At 57.6% G+C, this 26039-nt stretch overlaps 1 protein-coding gene across 1 annotated transcript in view; it reads left to right on the forward strand.

Annotated features, from left to right (window-relative positions):
• ZCCHC24 (zinc finger CCHC-type containing 24) overlaps nucleotides 1–22891 on the forward strand; it is a 62652-nt gene extending 39761 nt beyond the window's left edge. The window contains exons 3-4 of the mRNA XM_012762473.2: nucleotides 10697–10861; nucleotides 18738–22891. Of these exons, the coding sequence (XP_012617927.1) occupies nucleotides 10697–10861; nucleotides 18738–18851 (279 nt within the window). The 3' untranslated portion in view covers nucleotides 18852–22891. The remainder of the gene's footprint in view (nucleotides 1–10696; nucleotides 10862–18737) is intronic.
• Nucleotides 22892–26039: the final 3148 nt, after the last annotated feature.

A 26039-nucleotide genomic window follows, 5' to 3' on the forward strand; every position in this document is an offset into this window, starting at 1 on the left:
GATCACAGCAAGGCTATTAAGACCCCCAGGCCCAGTGTGCGGCAGCCCCCGAGAGCAGCGGTGGCTGTGGTCTCCTGAGCACTGTGGGCTCGGTGCTCACCGTGGACGCTCTTGGGGTGGACAGCTTGCTTCTCATCCTGCCCTCGCTGGCCAGATGAGGAGATCGAGGCCCAGAGAGGGAAGGTGATTTATGCAATGACAGAGTGGGGCTGGAGGGCAGGCCCACAAGCGTCTCGCCAGGCAGTAGTGGGGGCCCCAGCCCCCCGGCTCCTGCCGGAATGGCCCCGAACTGCTGACTTCAGCACTTCACCGGCCAGGCAGATCAGATTTCTTTTCTGGCACTTGGCCACCCTCCACACCCTTCCCCCATTGCTATTTTTAGCTGAGAGCTCCCAGTCCCCTCCTCCCAGGGCTGTGGCCCTCACACCAAAGCCTCACTCCAGGCTGAGGCCTTTCCACCTCTCAGCCCACCACCTTCTTGCCCCAGGATGTGTGCAGAGCCCCCCTCAAGACAGGTAGGCCTGGGCTGGTCATGGCCACGTCTAGCCAGGCCTCGCCAGGGCCAGCCTCAGATGCAGAGCCAGGGCCCGGCTGGCCTGTAGAAATGGCATCACCGGCTTGAGACAGCCGTCCAGAGTGGTCAGCACAGCCTGAGAGGGCGTCCTGGGAGTGGACAGAGCCTGGGAGCGGCCAGCCTCAGCATTGCCACCTCCTGCCTGGTGTGACCTATGCCCTGCCCTTCAGTGTCCACCTCACACCTCACCCTTCACCGCCACTGCCCACACCTGGGGTCCCCTCCTGCTGCTGATGGGTTCTGAGCCCAGGCTGGGGGTCTGAGCCCCCAGAGAACTGAGAGACATGGCGCGCCCATAGCGCACGGAGAGGCTGGTGGGAAAGAAGATGGCAGTTTGTGAAATTCCTTTAAATTCAAGATGAACTCTCTGAGTCTCGCAAGTTGAAGGCCAGGTCAGAGCAGGACATGACCCAGAGCTAAGTGAGTGGTGCAAACCGCAGAGTCCTCTGGAAGTCTGGGGAGCTGGGCCTTCTCCAGGAGAAGGTGGCGGTGGCTTCCCAGCTAGGGCGCCAGCCAACCTGGGACTCGGTGGCGGGGTGGGCACCCGAGGAGGACAGTTAGCCCTGTCTGTGCCCCTGGAGCTCGCCCCGAAGGGAACATGGACTTTCCCTGGGTGGAGGAGTGTCGGGGACACAGGGACCCAAACCCGGACGTGTGGGGACCTGGAAACCCACTCAGGGGAACAAATCGCCTGCAGCACCGGCAAACCGCAGGGCGCTTGCAAACCTCACTTCCACCCGCCACGGGCGACCAGCAGTCCGCAGAGGGAAACCCGTGTCTTTAGCAATGCCCGCGATTCGGATGTTTTCCGCCCCTCCGGACCGGCCCTCTTCCCCTGCCCGCCCTGAGCTGTGCTCAGTGCGGTTTGCTAAGGGAGGAAAGCAGGAAACAGATAACTTAGGGAGTGGCCGTTCATGTGATTAAAAAGTATTTTGCTTTCCAAAAAGTTTTGCCTGAGATTACTTCAGGCCGCCTGGCCTTGGGGTGGGATTTGGAGAGGGGGTTTCTGCGGCCATATGGGCGCCCCCCCCCCCCCCCCCCCCGCCGACACAGTGCCTGGAGCGCGGCGTGGGGGATGTGCAGGGTCTCAGCACTCCCTGGGTCCCGGGGGGCCTCCTGGTCCCTCCGCGTGTCCCTGTCTCCTCTTCCCTTTTGTTTCCCCATCTCCCCTCTTGCAGCTCCTGTCACCTCGTTGTCCCACCCCGTCCCTTATTCCTGACATTGGGGCTCTCTTCCCCTGACTCTCCGGGTCTCTGTCCCCCCGCTAGTCCTCTCCTCTCTATCTCGGCCCCTTCCCTCATCTCCACACCCCCACCCTGCGCCCCCCTCCCCAGGGTTTTCCTGAGGCCTTTTCCTGTCACTGTGAAAGCTTCCATTGTTCCCTGCACTTTGACAAACCCTAGTGTTGTGGAATCAGGATGGCATTTTTGCGGTGACTTTGGGCTGGGAACTGGGGTGGGCCTTCTGGGCCCATGCTGGGCTGCGGCAGGAACCCGGAGAAGGGGAGGGGGCCTGGCGAGGAGGCCAGGACGTCTGTGCTCAGACAAGGAGGCTCTTGAGGCTCTGGAGGAAGCCCCGGGTGGCCTCTTTAGGCATCCTTCCTCCCTCCCAGCATCCTGCGGGCCTCGGCCCAGCCCACCTGTCCCCCTGACCGCCTGCTTCCTCTGGGGCCTCCGTGGAGCCTGCAGCTGCCCGGACCGTGCTGCAGAGGCTCGGCGGCCCTCCTGCTGCCTGCACGGCCGTGCTCGAGGAAACGTGAGTGAGGGGTCTTTGGAGGGTCCCTAAAGCAGTGCGCAGAGCACAGAGGGGAAGGAAAAGCTCGGGCTTCGGCCCTCGACAGACTTGGCCTCAGATCCCAGCCCCTCTGCTGTGTGATGATGTGACACGGCCCCGGCCTGAGCCTCAGTTTCCCCATCTGTTGTTGGAGTTGAGAGCGCTGCTTTTGTGGGGCCGTTGCAGCGATTGAATAGATAATCTCATGTGTCATGCACCAGCCCATGCCTGTCACCTGGGGGCCCTGTGTGGCCTCTGCCCGAGGATGTGGGTACAGCCATGTTTCCACAGGTGCGAGTCTGACGGGGGCTTGAGCCTGGGAGTGCGTGGCCAGGGGCGTGCCAGACTGGTGTGGGCCGTGACTGATGGAAGGGTCACGGAGCTGACCCCTTTGGAAGGCCCCACACTGTGAGCTCTGTGAAGTCAGGGCATTCCTCATCTATTTCCATATTCCTGGAATTTTCTACAGAGCCTAGTGCAGAGTGGATGCCCAGTGTTAGGCGGATGAATGAATATGGAAGTGGTGGCCGGGGCTTAGAGGTCGGAGGCTGGGTTGTGTTCCTGGGAGCAGGCAGTCCTCTCATTTTCTCACAGCCATTTGATGGAGAGGCCATGCATCTGGTGGAGGGTGTCGCTTTGGAGTCAGCAGACGGGTTCCAGTCTCGGCTCCATGCTGTGGGGCCCCGCTCAGGTTGCTTGGCTTCTCTGGGCCTCAGCGAGCTCTCCTGTGAGATGCAGGGGCTGCGGGGTATCAGGTCAGGAAGTGCGTGGCACATAGTAGGTGCCCATTGGATGTTAGCGTCCCTGGCTCCCCCTCACGTCACAGATGCGGGAACTGAGGGCCCAGGATGGGTATGGGAGAGCCAGGGCTCACCCTGCGCCTCCGACCTCCAGCCCCTGTCCCTTCCCCAGGCTCAAGGAGAGACAGCAGGGGAGCAAGGAGAGCGGGCTCAAGAGAGGAGCCTTCTGCCTCCTGCAGGGAGGGCCTCCGGGCAGGGCCAGCAAGGCCGCACAAGAGCCCTGGCCCGGGCCGGGAGTCCGTGGTCAGTTCCCATGCCTCCTCTGCTGCCGAGCGGCAGGGGACCGTTCGGCTGCTGTTTGTTGGTGGACAGGCCACCTCCGACTCCTGAGGCCAGGGCTCTTCCTCCCGGGGAAGGTGGACTCGAGGCCGGGCCACCTCAGTGGCCAGGCTGCAGGAAAGCGTGCAGACCGGGCAGAGCGGGTGGGGCAGGGCCGGCAAGCGGCCCATCTGTTCTTTATTTCCTCCCCCTGCTCCTCCTGGCTCCAGCGGAGGCTCTCAGCTGGCCGCACGGTGGGGCTGGGCCTCGCTCCGTGGGAGGGCGGAGTGAGTGGGCCGCCAGGCACACGCTGAGTTATGGGCCTCCCGGGAGGCCGGTGACCCTGCCCCTCGATCGTCCCACCCCTCCTTCTGGAGATGGGAAAACCGAGGCCCGGGAGGGGAAGGGAAGCCCCGATGTGCCAGGACCCGTGACGGCAGCAGTCCCTTCCTGTCTCCCGCTGTCCCAGCGTGGTGGGCTCTCTGCTTCGTGCGATCCTGGCGTGTCGCACTGCGATTGAGACAGTGGGCCCACATCAGACAGCCGGGTCAGAGCTGGACTCCCCCACTTCCTGGCGGAGCGGCCCTGGGCAAGCTCCGTGCCCTCTCCGTGCTCCAGTGTTCTCACCCGGAACATGGGACGGAGCGTGCTGAGCTCACAGGCGGCTGTCAGGACACGGAGAGGACCTGGCCCTGATGAGACATGGCGGCGATTTCTCTAACCCACGGCTGGGCAGGGCACAGGCCTGCTCTCGGGGCAGGTGGAGGTGGCGAGGCCAGGTCTGGGGGCGTCCAGGCCCATAGCCGGAGCCCCGTGTCTGCAGAGCGGAGGCGTGGGTCCCGGGCAGAATCCAGCCTGGAGTCATGCATGCGGGGCTCAGCCACAGCGCTCAGCACCCCACTCTGCTACCCTCCTGGCCCTGGGGTCCCTGCCACGCTCCGCCTTGAGCTGCCAAAGGACACAATGCCATCTCTGTGCAAAAGGGACTCAGTCTACAGGGCCCACAAGGGGACTGAGCTTCGCCCTAAAAGATTACTCACTTGTGGTGGGACTGAAGGCAGCAGGGGCAGGGTCATGGATAGCCAGAGTGACCAGTCATGTGACAAATTGTGGATTCTTCTGGTTTCCCCTAAAATTGAGGGAGCAGATGGGATCCAGGTGTGGGGAGTGGGTTCCATGGGTGGGGGCAGGGTGGCTTGGTGGTCCCACAGATCCAGCAGCCAGAGGCCAGCCAGTGCCTGGTGGCAAAGCCCCAGGCTCCACACCTGCAGGGGCAAAGAGGGACAAGTGTGGACAGAGCCGCCATCTCCCGTGGGTTCCCAGAGCCTCGGGAAAGCCCAGTGCGCCCCCTAATGGGCAGGCGGGGCCAGGGGTGCAGGGAGTGGGCGGCTGGCCACCGTCTTCACCCATCATACCTGCTTCCTGCAGACAATTCGTTAACGGGGACAGAACACGAGAAGCAGAAATAAGACCAGCAGCAGCCCTGCCTCTGAACCCTTCTGGCTGATTTCCTGCCGGCCCTTTTCTTGCACATTTTTCCTTTCCGCAGCTGGAGCAGGGACCCTGCTCAGTTGTTTATCCTGCTCTCTTTATAAGCGTTTTCCCAAACCCTTAACAAAAATCATCATAACGGTTTTAATGGCTTTGTTGTCATTCATCCAAAGGGTGGAACATAATTTAGGGACCCCGGGTGTTGTTGAATGTTTAGCTTGTTCCAGTTCTTCATTGTCTTAACTAACATTGTGGTGAATATTCTTAAACACCCCTCTGGTCCACATCACCAATAATTTCCTTAGGACAGTTGCCCAGAAATGGACTTGCCTGGGAGAAAGCATGGACATTTTTTTAAAGTTTGAAAGCTAATTGCCAAGTTGCCCTGTAGAAATATAGTAGAAAAATATACCTGTTCAGCCTCCAACCCCAGCAGCATCTGAGAGTACCTCCTCACCACACCTGCCCAGTTGGCCTTCACCTGCTGCAAGGGTTGGGAGGGCTGTAGAGTGGAAAGCCCTCAGACCCATCTGGTCCAAGTGCCTGAGCAGGGCAAAGGTCCTCTCAGCAGCATTCCTGATAGCTGGTCACCCGGCCTCTGCTTGCATACCCCTAGTGACAGGAAGCTCCCCACGTTTCACAGCCAACCTCAAGAGATCTCATGACTTGATGGGAAGAAAACACTGAACCATTCTGAAGAAGTGCCCAGCATCCTCTGCGTCTCTTCCCAGGCTGCTGATTTGCCTGGGTGGCTCCTCCCACCTCCCCACCCAGCTCTGCCTTCTTTGCCCCTCAACTTGGGTCCTCCTTCCTGCCCCCATGCCAGCCATGGCCTCCCACTTCCCAGACTGCCTTCCCCCGGCAATCCTACCTCGGTCTGGAAGTCAGGGGGCCATCCCTCCCCGAGCTCAGCGTGTGTCCCTGAGCAAGTCCCCTTGCCTCTCCTGTCCCCAGAGTCCTGCGTGTGCTACAAAGGGTGGTTTCTGAGCTCTGCCCCAGCTCCTGGCAGATGGGATTCCCCAGAGGGGTGCGTGGCAGGGGCCTGGGTCAGGAGAGCTGGTCCGGCCTGGCATCCTTCCCGGCCAGGCGGGTGGTGGCCCCTGCAGAGCGGCCGGCGATTGCTGTCTGTTTCATGCCGAAGTTTATGAGAAGAGGCCGTGCCTTTCTGGGAGGAGGCAGGGGCAGTGTGGGGGTGTAGAGAAGCCTTTGTTCTGTTAGAAATTCCTTCTGTCTTTGGCCCTGCCCTCATTTGTAAGCATAAACAATGTCAGGACGAAGCCCTTCCAGGAAGTGGCTCCTCACTGCTGAGACTACCCACTGGCCTGCCGTCCCTCCGTCCCCTGCCTCTGCACCCCTACCCTGCAGGCCTAACCGTGGACTGGGATGTGCAGGAGGGCCTAGGAATTTTCTCATATAATTCCTGCCAGGGGGCTCTCTCTTCCCAAGCATGGGCCTCAGCCTCATGGTGGGGACAGGCTTGGGGGTGACAGAGAGGAGTAAGCCACAAGTGTGGCCTTGTGGAAGAGCCGGCTGGGCCTAGCCCTCTCCCTTCACATACTGGAAGCTCTTTGGCAAATCCTGCCCCTTCCCTATGCCTCAATTTCACCATCTGTTAAATGGGTTGGAGATGTTCCCTGCCAGCAGCATCCCCAGAGCTTTGGAGCTTGATCCTTCCTTGAGAATTCCAGAAGGTGAAGACACTTAGTGCTATTCCTTGTTTTGCTTACCATCCCCACCCCCTACCCAGGCCTTCTTTCCATCTCTGGAACCTTCCTCTTTTGACTCATGCCTGCCGGTCTCAGCCCCGGCCTCTGCACCACCTTGAACACCACTGCTCCCTCTCCCTGCGCAGGCCTGGGGACAGGATCGTGCTGAAGTACCTGCAGCTAAAGGTTCCTGGGCACGTGCGCTGTGCCAGTCACTGAGCTAAGGCCTTTATACGCATGAGTGCATCAGACCCCTCCAACAGCTTAGGAGGCAGGCCCTTTGTCATCATCCTGGCTTCCAGATGAGGAAACCAAGGCACAGAGCAGATGAGCAGCTTGCCACCCCACCCCACCCATAGTCACAGGCAGAGCCAGATGTGACCGCAGGGCAGAGCACTGGCGTGTCAGAGCTGGGCTGCCCCAGCGCCGGGCCCGACGCAGCGGTGGGAATGGTGTGCTGAGGGCGTTCCGTCCTGCAGGAAGCTGGGAGCCCTGTCCCCAGGTCCCACCAAGCAGCTCACATGCCCTGACAGACAGCTCCAGACGGCTGCTGTTCTAATGACACGGTGTGGCTGCACTTCCTGGCTCACCCTCGCTCTTCTCTCTCATCCTCCTGGGCCTGCATTCAGTGTCTCCTTTATCCGTGTGGGTTTCCTTCCCACTCGTTTCTGAAGCAGCCACTCTTTGAAACCTGAATTCTCAGAGTCCATCTCCAGTCCAGCCCCAGCCCCCACACGTCTCTCTGCCAAGTGTCCTGGGGTGACAGCACCCCTCCCCTCTGACACTTTGACCCCTGCCCTTTGCCCCGGCCGTGCGAGGCCAGGTGCTAGATCCTGGGGGCTCTCTGAGCCAAGAGGCCTGCAGAGCCACCTCCCAGAGTGGGCCTGGCTGGCCAAGGTCCCCACATCCCCCTTCAATCAAGGAGTCTCAGATCTTGCCACTGGGCAGCCCCCGCACCTGCTCCCTGTCCCCTCTTCCCATGTAGATGCTGCTAAGGCTGGAGACGTGGGGGAGTGAGTCAAACAGGTGCTTTATTTCAGGAAGACTGAAGAAGGGAGGCCGTGGCGACCGTGGCTGGTTGGAAGCCCTGGGCACCAGCTGGAGGAGATGGTGGCACCAGAGGGGTCGTAGGGACACCCGCTCACTTGAGACCGACAGAGCTCAATGTGCCTTCAGAGGCACACGCTGTCTCCTCTACTATGGATTGACTGGCCCCCGGGCTGTGACTGCAGGCCAAGTGTCCCCCTGGCGTGACTGACCTGTCCCTCGAACCCACCCTGCCCGCAGCCCAGGCTGAGCTTTCTCCCTGGGTGATGGCAGTGGCCAGGACGGCTAATAAGGATCCGATGGGCCTTGGGCAGTGGCCCCAGAGAGCAGGGCGGTGTTGCTGTCGCTTTCTAAGTTTAGATTTACACACTCAGCACGTCTGTCCCTTCTTAGCATTTTGCCTGAAATTCTAGTAGGCTGTCACCAAGTGGTAGTAATGGCTCCTGGGGAAAAGAGACCTGATTATTGAAGGAAGAAGTTATTATTTTAGATACCGCTGTTGTTCTATATTAATAAATAATACTACTACTACTGTTTTGCCTTCCGTGTGCCAGGCAGTGTTCTGATATATCATCTCATTCAATCCTCAGAACAGTCTTATATGGTAGTTACTGTCAGTATCCTTGTGAAGTAACTTGCCCAAGATCACAGAGGATTTGGATCCAGAGTCTGTGCTCTTAACACTTATGTACTACTTCATAAATGGGCACTAGGGAAACGTTACCATGGAAACAGATCATCTCATAGCTTAGGGCTTCCTCTTTTTTTTTGAGACAGAATCTCACTCTGTTGCCCAGCTAGAGTGCCATGGCATCAGCCTAGCTCACAGCAACCTCAAACTCCTGGACTCAAGCGATCCTCCTGCCTCAGCCTCTGAGTAACTGGGACTACAGGCATGCGCCACCATGCCCAGCCAATTTTTTTGTACTTTTTGTAGAGACGGGGTCTCGCTGTTGCTCAGGTTGGTCTCGAACTTTTGGCCTCAAATGATTCTCCTGCCTCGGCCTCCCAGAGTGCTAGCATTATAGGCATGAGCCCCAGTGCAGTGCCAGCCCAGTGCTTCTTAAACTTAATGGCATAGGAATTCCCTGGGGCTCATGATAAATTCAGATTGTGGTTCAGTCGCTCTAAGGTGGGGCCTGACATCCCACATTTCTAACAAGCTCCAGGTGATGCCGTCCCTCCCGGTCTGGGGTCCACACTTTGAATAGTCACCATGGAGAGCCTGTGTTTAAGCCTGTGTCAAACTCAAAGCCTTCGAGGGCCGTGTGGGTGACATGAATGCACAGAGCAGCTGGTGGGAACAGAGGTGGCATGCAGGGTGTGTGTGCAGTCACTGATGGGTCAGCCACTCCTCAACCTTCAGCCAGCGGGAATTCTGGCCCAGGGTGGTCATGTTCTCCATTTCCCATTTTCAGATATCACGGTAACTCATCCAACTTTTAAAACTCTCTGCACCTTGTGTATGAAGTTCACAGCAGCTTTATTCATAATAGCCGAAAATTAGAAACAAGCCAAATGTCTATCATCTGATGAATGAGTAAATGAAACATGGCCTGTCCATGCAGTGGAATATTATTTGGGCAATAAAAAAGAATGGTGTGTCGACACATGCTATAACAGGAATGAACTTGAAAACATTGCACCGAGTGAAGGAAGCCAGACACAAAGGGACAAACATTGACTGTTTCTACTTATGGAAATATCTAGAATAGGGGAATCCATAGAGACAGAAAGTAGATTAATGGCAGCTAAGAACTGGGTGGGGTGAGGAGGTGGGATAGGATGGGGAGTGACTATTAATGGGCACAGGGCTACTTTTTGGGGGTGACAAGTGTATTCTAAAATTACATTGTGGTGATGGTTGTACAACAGTGAATATACTAAAAACCATTGAATTGTCCACTTCATGGGTGAAATGTAGGATATATGAATCATATCTCAATAAAGCTGTTTAAAAAAACGCTGGGCAGGAAACAGCTAGTTTCTTCAATATATAAAGTACAGTTACAAATCAACAAGAAAAAATATGAAACACCTCAGGAAAAAAGAATTACAAAGGATGTGAACAAACCATTCACAAAGGAGACATAAATGGTTCTCGAATGCATGGAAAATTTTCTCTTGTTCATGATAAAAAACATACAAGTCAAAGCTACTCTGAGAAGATTTTCTGCCTTTTAGATTGGCAATAATGAAATCTCTTTCATGAAGGTATGGAATGTTAGGTTGGTATACCTGCAGTATGTGGGGGCGGGGCTGTGGCAATTCAATCTTATCTTTAAAAATTAATGGTGCACAAAAAACGGAAGATGTAGAACCAGATGTAGAGTCTGTTTCCATTTGCATAAGAGAAAGGAAAGAATGTATGTACAAATGTATATGTTTTATGCATTTGTAAATGGGGAGCCCGCCTTTAGGGTGGTATGAAGGACATAGATTGCCTACTGGTAGAGCAGTCGGTGGCTGGGTATGGGGGAAGACTCATTTTCATTGCACACCAGTTTCTGTGCCTGGGCTGCCTCTCCAATAACCATTTAAACCACACTGCTGCGTGGGCCAAAGAGCACCTGTGTGCGGGTCCATGCCACTGCCAACTGCCCCTTTGTAACATCTGAGTTAAAGAAGCAACTCCTAGCTGAGTGTGGTGGTTCATACCTGTAATCCAAATAGGCTTACTTGCGAGGCTGAGGTGGAAGGATCGATTGAGATCAGGAGTTCGAGACCAGACTGGACAACATAATAAGACCCCATCTCTACCAAAAAAAAAATAGGAAGAAACTCCCAGCCACCATTGAGTACTTCACTCCTTGAATCTAAAAGAGATGAATGCCACCCACCACCTCCTCTATTCTCAGTCCCCTGTGCAGGTCTCCTTGTATTAGGATTCCTATGTAGCTCTGGGGGTGACCCTGGACTGGAACAAAAGGTGCCCACGCACAGAGACACAGGACATGAGGACTGAAGGCAGAGGGCAAGGCTACTCCATGGGGGCATCTTCTTGGACTCCAGACCCCAATCTTCTGTGCTTGCTTCCTGTCCTCCAGGCACGCCCCAAAGGCGAGGGTCTGACTCCGTACCAGGGCAAGAAGCGCTGCTTTGGCGAGTACAAGTGCCCCAAGTGCAAGAGAAAGTGGATGAGCGGGAACTCCTGGGCCAACATGGGGCAGGAGTGCATCAAATGCCACATCAACGTGTACCCGCACAAACAGGTGAGCCGGGGGTGGGGGGTCTTCTCTGACGGACCGCAGGAGGGTGGCTGTTCCCTTGTCGGGCCTCAGTGTACCCCTCATGCGATAAGCACGAGGCCACAGTTCTCTCTCCAAGTTGGTCTTTCTCCCCTTCTGGTCTGAAATGGGGGAGAGGGAGGGAGCCCACCTCCTGAGCAAGGGAGGGAGGATAGGGGGGCGACTACACCAAGAGCCTGAGACCAGGGGGACTTTTAAGCTAATGGGGAGGGGGGGTGCCTGTTGTGAGACAAACAGGGACATGGTGGCAGCAGGAAGCTGCAGAAAGCGTGCATTTCATTCCTCTACTCGTCTAGCCCACGCGTGTACGGGGCGGGGGGCGCCGTGCACCAGGCGCAGTGCACACGGACAGGGCTGAGACACCTCGTCCTAGGACGTGCCCACTGAGGCAGGCTACAGGGAAAGCCACTCAGAGCGGCTGACATTGACTCGGGGACCTGTGTGGGTGGGGAGCTAGGTCCCCCATCACAAGTAGGGGGCCGGCCATCCCAGGAAGAGGGCACAGCAGTGCAAATGCCCTGAAGCTGTAAGGAATCGGGGTGCTCAAGGCCACCAACCAGTAGAGTGTTGCCAGAGGAATGAGATGGGGAGCCGCACGGGCGATCGCCAGAGACTGGGGGGCCACTCGAGGGGCCAAGGAGCAGCAGGGCATTCAGCCTCATCTTGGTTCCTCTGGTTGTGTGCAGAGATGAGTCTGGACATCTCTAGAGGGGGAGAGCCATTAGCATAGTCCCCATGCAAACGGGGAGAGGGCTGAACTCAGGAGGTGGCTCTGGAGCTGGTCCAACACCAGGGGCCTCCAGATGGTGGTGGGGGGCGAGACAAGGGCGGGGATCTGGGAGAATAGTCCCCCTGCAGGCTGAAGCACCTAAGCGGATAGAGGTGGCTGTCCCTGAGCTGGGCAGCAGGGGCTGGAGGTGTGGCTGATGGGACACAGGCATTGGAGATAGAAGCCTCAGATACACATGTGACATTTGAGACACTAGTAAAAATCCAGTCAAAGATGTCAAGAAGGCAGTGGACGTGTTATTCTGAAGCTCACAGGAGAAGGCAGGGTGTGCACACATGATTGAGTATCATTGACCTAAAGGTATTCAGGGAATGGGCGTAATTTCCTGCAGAAAGAGGGTGGACCAAGAAAGGATTCCCCAGACCAAGCATTCAGTGGTCGTTCTGGGAGACACAGGGAGTGTGGGGCCCTGGAAGGCGGGCTGGCGCGGGGAGCGCCATGCGAGCGTGGGTTGGTGGTTGGTGCCAAGGTGTTGGGTATAATGACCACAGAGACGTGTCCCGGAGACTTAGCCGTAAAGCGATGGTCCTCGGACTTTGGGGAGCATCACTTTTACGCGAGGAACTTGCTGAACTACAGCAAGGCTGGGGAAGCACAGAAGCTGGTGCCCTAAAAAAAAAAGAAGAAAAATATAAAATAAAATAAAAAAGTACAATGGAGTATTACTCAATAAAAAAAAAAAGAAGAAAAATATAAAATAAAAAAAAGAAGCTGGTGCCCGGCAGGTCAGGTCAGAGTGGAGATGTCCATCGACGGCTGACGTGTTGGCCGGGGCGGCGTCTGTGGGGCAGTGACGGGGACCTTGTTTGGGTGCAGAGGGAATGCCTCACTGTCTGCTGTCTCGAGGGGGGTTGGGTGTGGACAGGATCACCGCAGTGGCCGGGGCAGGGCAGGAGGCCTGGGCAGAGCCCGGAGCACAGTGCAGGCTGATGAGAATGGCCCAGAAGGAAGCAGAAGCGTGACGTGCAGGGACAAAAGGGGCAATTACTTTCCCTGGGCACAGGAGGGAGGGGGATAATCAGGGAGGTTTGTGGGTTTGACGGTGCAGAGAAGCTCATATCCAGGGCTTCTGCTTTCTTGGTGAAATGGGAGGGAGAGTTCTCAGGTAGAGAAACCAGTAGGGCTGCGGTGAGCTTGAGGCAGGGTCAGCAAGGAAGCAGACCACCAGCGAGGCTGTGCGGGGCTGCCCACACGTGCCGGGCCTGGGAGGTTTGCGGCCCTAATGCCATCAAAGATGTCAACCCAGTGCTGTGACTTTCCCGAGCGCTGCTCACCGGGCAGGTGCGGGCCACACCCGGTGAGCGGGAGGGTCCTGGGGCAGAGGCTTGCCGGGAGAGTGTTCCAGAGGGAAGGTGTTGGGAGTTGGCATACCTGTAAAAGTGTGTGGGGATCATGTGTGTCACCCTGGGTGTCAGCTCGGTGGTAGGGCAGGTTGGCTGAGGGACCCCATAGAGGGGGGGACGAGCCGGGACGGGTGGGTTGGAAGGAGAGGAGGTGGGGCAGAGCTGGGCGGTGTCTGAAGAAGACCAAGTCCAGATGTGGCGGAGCAGGTGGTCACTGCCTATGAGGTCGTCGGGGAACTGAGGAGTGAGGGTAGGGGGCCTTTGGGGGTGTGCTGGGTCACCACCTGCCAGGTGCCTTTGCTGAGCCCCCTGCATAAGCTCCGTGTGTGTGTCCCCCCTCACGCCTGGGGGACCTTATCCCATTTCACAGGTGCGGAAATCACAGCCCCGACAAGCCACACGGTGCTCCCCAGGCCCCCAGGTGGGACTTGCGACCTCTGAGTTGAACTTGCACCCGTGTTGGGAGAGAGTCTACCGGACTGTTGGGAGCCTGGCCCCGAGGCCAGCCAAGCCTGGGTGTGTGCCCCAGCCCGGCCACCTGTGACCTGGGCGCGCTGCGGCAATGTGCTCGGCCGTGCTCCCAGGCACTCCTCTAAGGCTTTGTGCCTGTCATTCTCTCAGCCACCCCACGAGGTCAGCTCTGTGGCTTCCCTATTTTACAGAAAAGGAAACTGAGGCACGGGGGTGTAAGTGAATTACCCCAGGTCAGTAGAGAAATTGGATTCATGCAGAGTGACTGAGTGGGGCTGGAGGGTAGTGTGGAACCGGAAGGGGGCAGATGAGTGGCCAGGCAGGCAGGAGGGCAAGAGGGGGAGCAGGCCACAGTGGCTGGCAGGGGAGAGGAGTTGGGAACAGCCCGTTTTCTGCAGGGCCTCACACTTCTGGGGACTGCTTGGGTCAGTGCTGACAATCTTGGGGGCTCAGTTCTTAGGACTCTTGCTGCCTCTGTGACTTAAGCAGAGAAGCGGGCCCAGCCCGTGCACCCAAGGCCTGTGGGCACGGGGTCCAGCCTCCTGGCCCTCTGCCCCCATATTGTCCTAGCATCTGGCTAGGGCAGGACTCCTCACCGTGTCCCTCCCATGAAGCCATTCCAGGCTTGTGCCGACATCCCCAGGCTGGCAGTGGCCGCACCTGCTCTGTGGTTTCCATCCTGCCAAGCTTAGGCCCACCCCATCCCCCATCCCCCATCCCCATACTCAGGGTTGGGGTCTCTAAGGGCCCCACTGGAGGATCTTTCCAGAGCACCTGGCTCTGCTCTTCTCCTCTCCCAATTGTTCAGCTGATGTGTGTTGAGCACCTACGATGTGCATTGTGCATCGGGGACACTGAGGCCCCTGGGTACTTTGGACTTGAGCAGGTGACCCAACCAGCTGGCATCAAGGGGTTGTGCCAGCCAGGTCTCTCACCACCCAGTCTCCTCTGCTGGGCTTGCAAGCTGGGGAGGGGCGTGGGTGGTCCCTGAGCAGTCGGGAGCCTTTGAAGATCTGAGGGGGGAGGGGTGCTCCCCGGCCCCTCCCCTGGGCGCCCCGCAGTGGAGAGGGGCTGGATTATTTCTCCTGCCCCCGAGCTCTGACCTGCACCGCATCCTTCTCCTGAGAGCCCTCCTTTCCCCACGGCTCCCGCCCCTGCCACATCTGTTTCCCGTCAGGCTCCAGCTGCGCCTCCCCCCTGCCAGCCCTGTCCTCCCCGAGAAGAAAACACTAATGGGCTTTGCCTTGCTGCAGGGGGTGGGGGCGGCCCCTGGTGGCAATCAGTCCCAGCTGCTGTGTGTTTTCCCTCCGTGACAGCTCCCCAAGCCCCCCACCCAGGGCAGGCTGAGCAGGGCTGAGCAGTGGGGCCGGGTCCCACCGGGAAGTCCGGGAGGGTCATGGCCGGGGAGCGGGCACTCGAGGAGGGGGCCTGGTGAGGACGTGGCAACAGTGTTTCCACAGGGACGTGGCTGGTCCCCCTGCCCGCAGCCTGCCCCTAACCCTACGTAATAATAGTAATAATTCATGATATTAGTGCTGGCCAATGCTTCGAGCGCTCTCTATGTACCAGGCACTATTCTAACCACTTGTGTATGTTAACTTTTCACTCTTTACAGCAACCATATCAAGTAGGTACTCTTACTAGCCCCATTGTATAGAGAAGAAAATTGAGGCACAGAGAACTTAAGTGACTTGCTAAGAGTCACACTGCAATTGTTAAATCTTGCAGAGCTCTTTGGGCTATAAATAGCATTAAGACAGTCATCTTATTTACTTCTCTCTCTACCACACACACAGAAACAAAAAAAAAACTAGGAAAAAATAGAGCATATTAGGCTGTGCAGGGTGGCTCACGCCTGTAATCCTAGCACTCTGGAAGGCTGAGGTGGGCAGATTGCTTGAGCTCCGGAGTTTGATACCAGCCTGAACAAGAGCGAGACCCTATCTCTACTAAAAATAGAAAAATCAGCCAGGTGTCAGGGCACACACCTGTTGTCCCAGTTATTCAGAAGGGTGAGGCAGGAGGATCACCTGAATCCAGGAATTGGAGGTTGCAATGAGCTATGATGACGCCATTACACTCTAGCCTGGGCAACAGAGCAAGACTCTGTCTCAGAAAAAAAAAAAAAATAGCGAATATTAACCTCCCAACTAGGTTACAGAGGGCAAGTTGAGGTTCTAGAGGAGAAAGATCTTGCCCAACAGACTTCGGCTGTGAGGTGGCAGAGCTGGCGTGCAAAGCTCTGTCTGTCTGACTGCGGTAATACCGTGTCTTATGGAGACATTACAGAAGACATCAGCAGGAGAATCTTCCAGAATAGTCAGGACACACTGAAGATGATCCCCAAAGGCTCCCTGGAAGCTCTGCCCTCAGCCCTGCCCGGAAGGCAGACGCCCCATCAGGGAGGGAGCGGCCGAGCAGGCGCTGGCGGACTCTCAGGGGAGAGAGGGGTGGGCTTGGGAGAGAAGCACCCCGCCCCCAACACGGAAAGCCAGGGACCAGGACAGGCTGGGAGCCATCGAGTGCAATCTGGGGCGGGCACTGGCCCTAAGGGGCCCTGAGCCTCAGTACAGCGCAGCCAGTGGGGCCAGCTGCTAGGCAGCAGGGAGCGTGCCCCCACAGCATGGGGACTGGGGACAGCAGGTGTGGCCAGGACCATGCACCAGCCACTTGCTGGCTGCAGGCCCTGGGGCAAGACCCTTAATGTCTGGGAGCCTCCGTTTCCTGTCTGTAAGGTGGACAGTGATGTGCCACTCACAGGGAGGTCAGGAGGTTAGGTGGCAGTGCTTTGCCACATAAAGAATAAGCCCTGGGAAGTGAGCGCTGCTTACTCTGGCTTCCCCAGCCCCTCCCGGAAGGCTGGGTCCAGGAGGGGCCTGGCCAGCAGGGGCATGCATGAGGGAAAGGCAGGAGGCTGGAAACCAGGTTGGGTTTGGTCTGGTGCAGGGGAGACTGCAGGACAACTCTGTTAAGACTGTCCTTTGGGAGCCAAGCAGAGAGTCTGTGTGGCCCCCATGTGGCTGGGATATCTCTGATGAGGGTGCAGGGACCCAGTTCCATCTCTAGCAGGGAGCCTTCTTACAGTGCAAACAGTGGACTGAGCTCCCCAGGCCCCAGGGGCATGCAAGCCCAGGGTGGAGGGAGGCTGCTGCAGGTCTCCATGGCATGTCTGGGAGAGCAGGGGCTGTGACCTCCCTAGGCCCTTTCACCTTGGGATCCTGGCTCCAATTTTTTTTTTTTTTTTTTTTTTGAGACAGAGTCTCACTTTATTGCCTAGGCTAGAGTGAGTGCCGTGGCGTCAGCCTGGCTCACAGCAACCTCAATCTCCTGGGCTCAGCGATCCTACTGCCTCAGCCTCCCGAGTAGCTGGGACTACAGGCATGCACCACCATGCCCGGCTAATTTTTTGTATATATATTTTTAGTTGGTCAATTAATTTCTTTTTATGTTTGGTAGAGACGGGGTCTCGCTCAGGCTGGTTTCGAACTCCTGACCTTGAGCGATCCGCCCGGCTCGGCCTCCCAAAGTGCTAGGATTACAGGCGTGAGCCACCGCGCCCGGCCCTGGCTCCAATTTTGAGTGACCTCTCCCAGCAGGTGCCCCCTCCCATTAGTGAGAATAAACAATATTCGAAGCTTCCATAGGCTGTGCCCTAGAGAACAGGCTGTGTCTGTTAAGAACAACCCCACGAGAAAAGTGTTACCAGCATACTCTTCCACAGATGGATCAGAGGGGGCAGGTGGCTGCCCATGGTCACACAGCTCGTGGGAAGCAGCAGAGCCCAGGTCTGGCACGAAGTCAAACTCTCTCTCTCCTGGCCAGGGTAAAGGCCAGACGAGGGGGCCAGTCATCTGAAAACCCCTGAGGTGCCTACCCTTGGTCACCTGTCCACAAAGGACAAGCCAGGCCTTTGCTTTGTGGCTTGAAGGCTGGGCACAGGAATGGGTTTTATGACCCCTGGATCAGAACCCTGCCTAGCCACAGTCCCCCGCCTCCTTGCCTTCTAGAACCTTCTGACTCTTCCCTAGACTGCTCTGAGAGTCTGCTTGGGGCCAGGACTGCGCTCACCCTCAGCAGCCCACCCGGCCGTCCTGGTTTGGGGTCTGCCTCCACGGTCCCCTCTCCCCACCCCAGCTGTTGTTCCTGCCGCCCTTTCCTCAGCATGTGGCTCCCAGCTGGCCCGGACCACCTTCCTTTGAGTCCCCCCCACCCCCACACAGCCTGTGCAGGGGACCTTCTGCAGGCAGGGGCTGCGGCGGGAGAGAAAGCAACGTCTCTGTGAGCCGGCCAAGAAGCCGTCTGCGCAGGAGGTGTTCCTCATGGCCGCCATAAATCCTGCAGGGAAACAAGCCTCTGCTGGCTTTCGAGAGCCAGGAAATGAGGGAAACAGGGAGAGGGAAGACCCCTGCCCAGCAGGAAAGTGCTCATCCCACCCCCTCACTGTCCGGGTCACAGACATCTGGACGTCCCTCTGTCCCTCCGGGCCTCCAGTCCTTGCGTGGGAGGTGCTGTGAATGGCCCACTTAACCGATGCGGAAACTGAGGCTCCCTAAGGCCACACAGTGAGTGAGTGCCATCATAGGCCCGGCCAGTCACCTTCCTTCTCTGGGCCTCAGTTTCCCTGTCCGAAAACTGAGGTTCCAGTCATGTAGGCAGGTGCTGGGCCCTGGGACGTGGGGTCCCTTAAACCCCCACTGCTGACCTCACAGAGCTAGTGGCTCGCTCACCACATGCCAAAGCGCTGTGGCTGTGCCCAGGTTGAGCGTCCCTTGAATCCTGAGGCTGCACGAGCAGGCAGGAGAGTGACACGTGGCCAGAAGCCCTGGATGGCGGGAATCAGGGTCTGCTGTGCTCTGGGCCTCAGTGTCCTCGTCTGGACACCCTGTGCCCGTGTCCTGCCTCTATCCCGGACTTGTGTGAGCTTCGGGTGGTGGCCGCTGCGAGAGTACTGGGGCCGAGGGCTCTGGGCCAGGACTCCCTTCCGTAGCTCTGTCCCCAGCCCAGGGCCTCAGCCAGTGCTGCCGGGACACAGACGCCTGCACATGGGCAAGAGCAGGAGGGCCCTGGGCGCCCCGGCCAAGGCGACCTCTGACCACAAGTGCTCTCCCGCTCTCTGTCTCTCTCTGTCTCGTGTGGACGTGTGTCTCTGTTGCTCTGTCTGGGCCCCCGCTCTTCTGTCTCTGTGTGTCTCTTTCTCTCCACCCGCCTCGCGCCCCCTTCCTCTTTCTCTCTGCAGAGACCCCTGGAGAAGCCCGACGGCCTGGACGTGTCCGACCAGAGCAAGGAGCACCCGCAGCACCTGTGTGAGAAGTGCAAGGTCCTGGGCTACTACTGCCGCCGCGTGCAGTGACTGGCCGCCTGCCCGCCCGCCCCGCCCGCGCCCCTCCTGCCAGCCCGAGGAGACACCGCCTCCCCGTGCTGCTCTGAGGGGCACGTGTCCCCCTGTGCCCCTGTGCCCCTGTGCGTGGGGTGTCCTCGCAGGCCGGAGGGCTGGGCAGGGGGGTCTTACGGTCCTTGTCTCACGCGTGTTGACAAACAGTGTTACTGACATTGCTGCCCCACGGGCCAGAGAAGGCAGGGTCTCCGGGGCTCTTTGCAGGTGGGCCTGGGGGCTCTGGGAAGGGGCACAGGCGAGCAGAGGCCAGCACCCAGGATCCCACAAAGCCCTGGGTGCCCCCCGCAGGCTCTCCCCTGAGAGTCCCTTTGGGGTGAGCAGCCTTGTATTGGCCACAAGTGCACTAAATTTACTGTGAATCCCGAAGCCTGCAGGGGACCCTCTCCCCGAGACCAGCCAGGCCCCTCCTCCCACGCTGTGCCTTCCGGCCTGCCCTGTGTGCAAAGCCACTCTCAGAAACCCCCGTGGTTCTGTCCTGTTTAAGTCAGCAATCGTGGCAAGCGGCCATCTCTCCTAGCAGCTGTTGGGGAGGGGCCTCTCTGTCCCCTACCCTCGCCAAGCCCCACACCCTGACTGCCTCTGATGTCACTGGCATTGCACCTGGGTGCTGCACCCCACCCCACCCCCGTGGACCCAGACAGGGGGGTCAGGGCAGGGGAGGCGCTGGACGTTGGACAGCGCTCCAAGATGTGTCCCAGGAACACTGGCGGCACCTCCCTCCCACGACCCCCACCAGACACTCGTCCCACTGACTTGGGTTTGCCAGGCCCTTCCCTGCCCACCCCACCCCCGCCTCCCACCCACACTGGGGGTCCACAACCTGATCAAGGTTGTAGGGCCCAGCGTGGAAGCCACTCTGGCAGGAAGGACACAGGCCCGGTGTTCTGGAGACCTTGGCTCAACTCCTGGCCCAGCTACCGACGCACTGGGTCACCTTGGGCAAAGACTTCTCATCTCCGGGCCTCAGTTTCCCCATTAGTTAAGTGAGAACAGGACACTAGTCCTGATGTTCTGGGACTCTACGGTGGCTCGTGCCATCTCCCGGAGCAGAGAGCTCTGTTTGGGGAGCTTCCCCCAGGATGGAGGGAGAAACCTCCCAGCTACAAGGTGTCACAGCATGACCCCTCGATCGGTCACTTAGGAAGTCAGGCTGAGGGATGCCACATCCTACCCCCACTCTCTGCAGCCCCAGCTCTTGTCATCCCCCACCCCTACAGAAATGGAAAAGGATGCCCCCTCCTCCTCACCTAGGCCCCAGCCCCTCACATGGGACCCTGGGACAAGCGACAGCACCTCTCATTTGTAAGATGGGGACAGTGATTTCCTACCTCCCACGGGAGCAGAGAGGCCTCTTGGCACACGGCATGGTCGGCGAGCCACCGTCCTGGCTGGCAGGCAGGAGCACGCGCTCCTCTCCCTCCCCCAGATGAGAAGCCCCTTCTGTTGTCACAGCTCCTGCCTTGCTCCCAGGGGTGGAGAGAACCCGCTGCCAGGACTGGGTCGCTTGATTTTGCCCCAACATTATGCCTCTCTGGGGGAAAGAAAAAAAAAATCAGACCGCAATATAGGCCTGAAATTCAGTGTTTACCGTGGCTCAAGGGCACCCACCTGGTGCCCAGTGGCCTTTTGTTTTCAAATGAAGATGCTTTGTACAGCTGAGGAGTTACGTGAAGTGTTAACCAGGGGTCCAGGGAGAGAGTTGAAAAGATGGAGTGAGTGCATTTGCAGCCGGGGGGCTGCAGGGTAGACTTGGGGGCCGCATACCCTCTGAGCACTTAAAAAAGGTATATTTGCTCTAGGCGGGGCAGCAGGCTACCACCCTTGCCACACTGGAGACCGCCCCTGAGGACTCCCCGGGCCGGCTGCTCCTCCCAGGGTGGCCAGGGGAGCAAGGCTTCCACACTGAACAGAAGCTGTCACTGACAGTCATCTTACCGCGTTTCTAAAGAGAGTGTTCACAGTGCTGAGCAGTGTGCTTGCCCCAGCCCTTCCAGGGACCTGGCCCCACCCAGATGCCTTGGCCCAAGGCTGCCTGGAGCCTGTCCCCTGGGCTGCAAAGTTGGGGGACGCTCACACCCTAAAAAGAACCCAGGCTCCAGACCGAGGGAAGCCAGGGCCTTCCACACTTGGGCCAGCAGGAGGTTGGGCGTCATTCCCACGTGACCTTTCCAATGGGCCTGGCCAGCAGGTAGCCACTGCCTTCCCACCTTGCATAGTCGGCCACCTTGGGGACTGTGCCCACTCTCCTGAGACCACCCTCCCACAGTGCTGCCGCCCCAACCCCTGGCCTTGTTCTGGCTGAATTTGGGAGCTGTCTGTGGTTAGCAAAGCCACTGCTGTCCAGGCTGGGTGCTCAGAGGGCCTGTGTGCCCAGGGGACAAGAAAGTGTGTGGTTTTAGTATGTTCAAAAGGGACAATCGCTTGCAGTTAGTAGATCTAGTGATCTAGTTGGGAGATCATGGTGTTTACCCCATATGAAGTATTCGATAGTTCTACATGTGAATTTGTATTTATTTTGAGTTATACTTGACACAGAATTCCTTTTTTAAAAAAAAATACTATGTGTGTGTATTTTGAAAAAAAAAATCATAGATGTTAAAATTTCTGCATGGTTACCAACTTTTCTCACAACACTGAATTTGGTAGCTTCTCCCAAAATATCTTCACAGTGATTTTTGTCTGTATATATTTGAGGGCCTTTTTTTAAAAAAAAGAAAAAGAAAAGAAAAATATAATTGCTTGATTTTTGAGATTAAAAAAACAAACAAACAAAAAGGGAGGCATTTTTTTTTTAACTTCAGAACTTTCAGGAGGGCAACAGAATATCAAACAAAGATTTCTGGAAGTATTTTTGCAAACCTTCTGGTTGAGCTGCGAGAAAATATTTATGGTGAGAACTTTTCTCTCTTTCCTGTTATTGGGTTTTGATTGTTTTTTTGTTTGTTTTTTACTATGCTTTGGTCTGTAAAAAGTATGCAACTGAACTACATTAAGAAGGAAATATTGTCTACATAGATATTATATGAAGTTGGTACATAATTCTGATGAGAAAAACAAATCTTTGCAATTCTTTAAGCCATATTGTTGTTATTCTGTGTTATTTTCCTTGGATGAAAATATCAGTATTAAGTAGCCAGCCTATTATTCAAGTGTTTAGACTTATTAATTATGTTCTCATCCTGTATTTATAAGTATGTGTATTTTGGAAAGTATTGCCTTTTGAAAGGGAAGCTATTATTAGCTACATAGCGAAAAAGGGAATGGTGCCTCTTCTGCGGAGGATAACAGACATAGCAATATAACCCATTCTCTCGCACCTTCTTTTTATTATCTTGTTATTATGGTTTTATTAATTTTGTAGCGGGGCAGGGAGTGGGCAAGGGGGAGAGGATGCACTGGACTCGCCAGCCCGTCTGCGCTCTGCCAGCCCCTTGGCCTGGTGGGGGGCCACAGGAGGGAAGAGAAGGCAGGGGACAGACTTCTCCATGCCCCTGTTGGAGCTTTGCCATCTCAACCAGGCCTTGGGGCCACGCTCCTTGAACTTGGATATGTCAACCAGAGCCCTCCAACATCTAATAGACTCGAGTCTACTCTAAACGAATATTTAATCCAACCTCACTACATGGAAGCCCAGTGCAACAACTAACCCTGAAGTGTGGGGTGTTCTGGCCGTCAGCAAGGTGGCCGAGCCATCCCCCCGCCACCGCCCGGGGGCTGGGGACAGTGGAGCTGCCAACCTCGCGGTCAGACCTCCTCCAGCCCCGTGTGGTGACCCTGTCCGTGTCTGTATCTGTTAATACGTGTGAGTCCAGCTAAAAAGACAAACAGAACCCGTGGGCCCGGCTTGGAGGGGACGGGAAGAAGCTTCCAGCTCCTCCAAGGGCCGCCCGCGGGATGGCATTCCGTTGTGTGCCTTATTCCTGGAGAATCTGTATACGGCTTGCCTATAGCAATATAGCCTTTTTATGCTGTATTAAAAGGACTTTTAAAAGCAAGAGAGGCTCCCGGGTTTCCTTGTTTACGCAGAGTGCAGGGCGTCAGGAGGAGGCTGGATGTTTTTGCAGAGGCTGGGAATGGGTGGGGGGCGTGGGGCTGCCCTCCAGCTCCCACGGGTCTGGGCCGTCCTGTCCTTGCCCGGCCTCCACGCTATGTATTTGCCCCCTCCCGGCCCCTCAGCCCCCAAGTGGACGCTCTCTCAAGGGCAAGCCCCCCCCCCCCCGCCCCCGAGTCGGGCCCCAGACTGGGCGAGATTGTCGGCAGATTAGGTCACTCTTGAGCTGTACGGTGGGGCTCCCGGGTAACCATATATAGGAGTGAATCTTCCTGGCACGGCAGCCCTGGGCCTCACCCCTGCTGCTCACGCGTGGCCCACTTGGCCACGTTCAGGATTTGGGTCCCAGACACAGGGCATCACACAGTGAGCACACTGAAGTGTTCAGGGGGAGAGAGCAGGGCCAGGACTGGGCTGGGCTGTCACGAGGAGGGGCTCTTGCTGAGGCCGCAGACAGGAGCCATGGCGAAGCAAGGCCATCAAAAGCCACCTGCCTCCAAAGCCCTTCCGCCCAGGATCAGTGCTCTTGTTTTTCTCAATCTTTCGGGGGCTTTCAAAACACCAAAGCCTTGATCCCATCCCAGAGAGGCCGAGGAATTGGTCTCCAGTGACCTTGAACGTTTACAGCCCCCAGGTCAGTCCATTGGGCATCCCAAGTTGCTCAGTGCTGTGCTCGGGCAGGGTCCCACATGTTCCCATGGGGCTGATGGTGATGCAGTGGGAGGCTGGTGGGCAGTGGGTCCCGCCCCCCCGAGGGACATCCAGCCCCCGCTCCAGCCGCTTGTTGCAAACTAAGAATAACGCTGCATGGCGATGGGCAGAGGGGAGACGAAAGCTGGAAATCCCAGATGTTACGTGAAATTGTTCACGTTTTAAACCTGGCCACTAGTTCGCTGGATTTTCAAATAGTGCGTAGGTCAGAGCATGTGTCTGTGGGCCGGCCCGAGCCTCCAGGCTGCAGCCCCGGAGGGGCAAGGGGGTGACAGGCAGGAACAGGGATCACCGAGTCCAGAAGCAGGACCTGTTGTCCTATTTGGGGTGCAGAGTGAATCCCTGAAGCCACCAAGCCTCGTCCTGGAGGTGGGAAATGGCAGGCGGGACCTGAGTCAGCCTGAACACAGGTGAGCACCAACCAGTCCAGCCCTGCAGGGGAGCAGAGAGGGGACCTGCCCCCACCAGAGTGGCCCCGTGAGAGCTTCCATTGTGGCAGGCACACTGCCAAGTCATCGAGTTCTCCAGCAGCCTGGGAAGGGCTGTCACTGTCCCCAGGCAGATCTGAGGACCAGAGCCCCGAGTGTGTCTCCGAGCGCTGCTGCGAGGCCAGCCCTGCCTCCTCCAGCTGTGTGACGTGGAGCAGCTATCCCTGCCTCTCTGAGCTCCAGCTCCCTCAGGGACATGGTGCTGGCAAAACAGCCCAGTGAACACAAGACCCAGCCCGCCGCCTGGCACCCAGCCGGGTCCTGGGAATGCGCATCTCTTGCTCCCTTTGTCTGTGGCACAGGCAGAAACATTTTGCCAGAGATCTCACAGGGGAGTCAGAGGGGAGCGGGCCTCGAACCCAGGTCCCTGGGCTCATTTGCTCTCCCAGTAGGCGCTGAGGCACTATCTGTGTGCCCAGGCTGGGGCTTCAAGGTTGTTCCACCATCCGCCCTGGACTTTGTGTGTGTCAGTGTGCAAGCGCCCGTGTGTTTGTTTTGTTTTGTTTTCTGTGGAAAGAAAACAAACCCAAGGCAAACACAGCCTGCATTTCGACATCTCCGGCAGCCGTGGAAGCCAGGAATTCCCCTGGACAGGAAGGATTTCCGGTTGGACTCAGTGCCCATGTCTGCAGGCAGGGCTGCTGAGGACCCAAGAGAGAGCAGAGTCCCCTGGGGAAAGGGGTGTCAGGGGACCCCCAGAGAGCACAGCCCAGCTCTGGCCTGAAGCTGGGGCCCCCAGAAGGGAAGTTCTTGCCTGAGGCCACCCAGCAGGCAGGTGGCAGAGCCAGGATTTGAACTTGGAGTTCTCACCTCCCAGTGTGGTGCATTAGAGGCAAGGCTGGGACAGAGACAGCTGCAAAGGTGGCACACCTGCTCCAGACACGGAGAAGGGAGACCAGGCCGGGGGTGCCCCCAGGTGACCCAGACAAGATGTGGCACGGAGCCTCGTGTCCTCCTGTAAGCTGGGGGCAATCAGGACTCTCCGAGTGCTGCAGTGGCCCCCTGGCCAGTGCCCGCACACAGCACAGTGACGGCCCCTCTCTCCCCGCTGCAGTGGTGAAGTTCCTCACACCAGGCGCCAGGCCCGGCGACAGGCCCAAGTCTCTCCCGGCTTTCCGGCTTCCTAACAGTCCCGGCAGGAGCCAGGCCAGGGAACAACGTGCCAACATGGCAGGAGGAGAAGCTGAGGCCCGGTGAGGGCCCTGTGCCCCGGACTCACAAGTGGGGTCCTCCCTACACCCTGCGGCCTCCAGTCTGCTGTTTCTGATCCTGTCACCACCCTGTTCAGTCCTTCAGCAAACCGCCACCTATCAGCGCTTCCTCCCGGCCACGCCTGGAGCCCTGAGCTGGCTTCCGCCCAGAGGGCTTGCGACCAGGGAGAAGGGACGCGGGCCCAGATGGCCGGGGGGCAAGGGCTGGGTGGGCTCACCACCTCGCCAGAGTCAGGCGTCCTGGCTGTTCCTCCAGAGCCATGGCCAGAGCCAGGAGCCAGGAACAGATTGTCCTCGGGCCTCCACACTTCTCCCACCATTTGTCCCCAGGCTGGATGCCTGTGCGGATGTCAGAGGCCACCTGCTCCCCTGCCCCGCCCAACACACACTTATACTCGCACATGCTCACATGTACTCACACCTGTTCACACGTTCGCACACACACCCCCTCACACACGCTCCAGCGTACACATATTCACACGCCCCACACACAAGCACACACAGGCACAGCCAGAGTGTGGCGGCAGTCCTGGGGCAGGCCGGGGCTCCCCGCCCATCTGGAAGGTGCACTCCCCCCCATCCCTCCCCACAGGCCAGGAGTCCTTCCCCTGAGCTGAGAGCCCCAGGTGGGTAAGAGACCCCCGCCCCCGCCCCCGCCCTCAGCCCAACACGGTGAGCAAGA

Source organism: Microcebus murinus, chromosome 14, assembly GCF_040939455.1.
Source record: "Microcebus murinus isolate Inina chromosome 14, M.murinus_Inina_mat1.0, whole genome shotgun sequence".
NCBI classification, from domain to species: Eukaryota; Metazoa; Chordata; class Mammalia; order Primates; family Cheirogaleidae; genus Microcebus; species Microcebus murinus.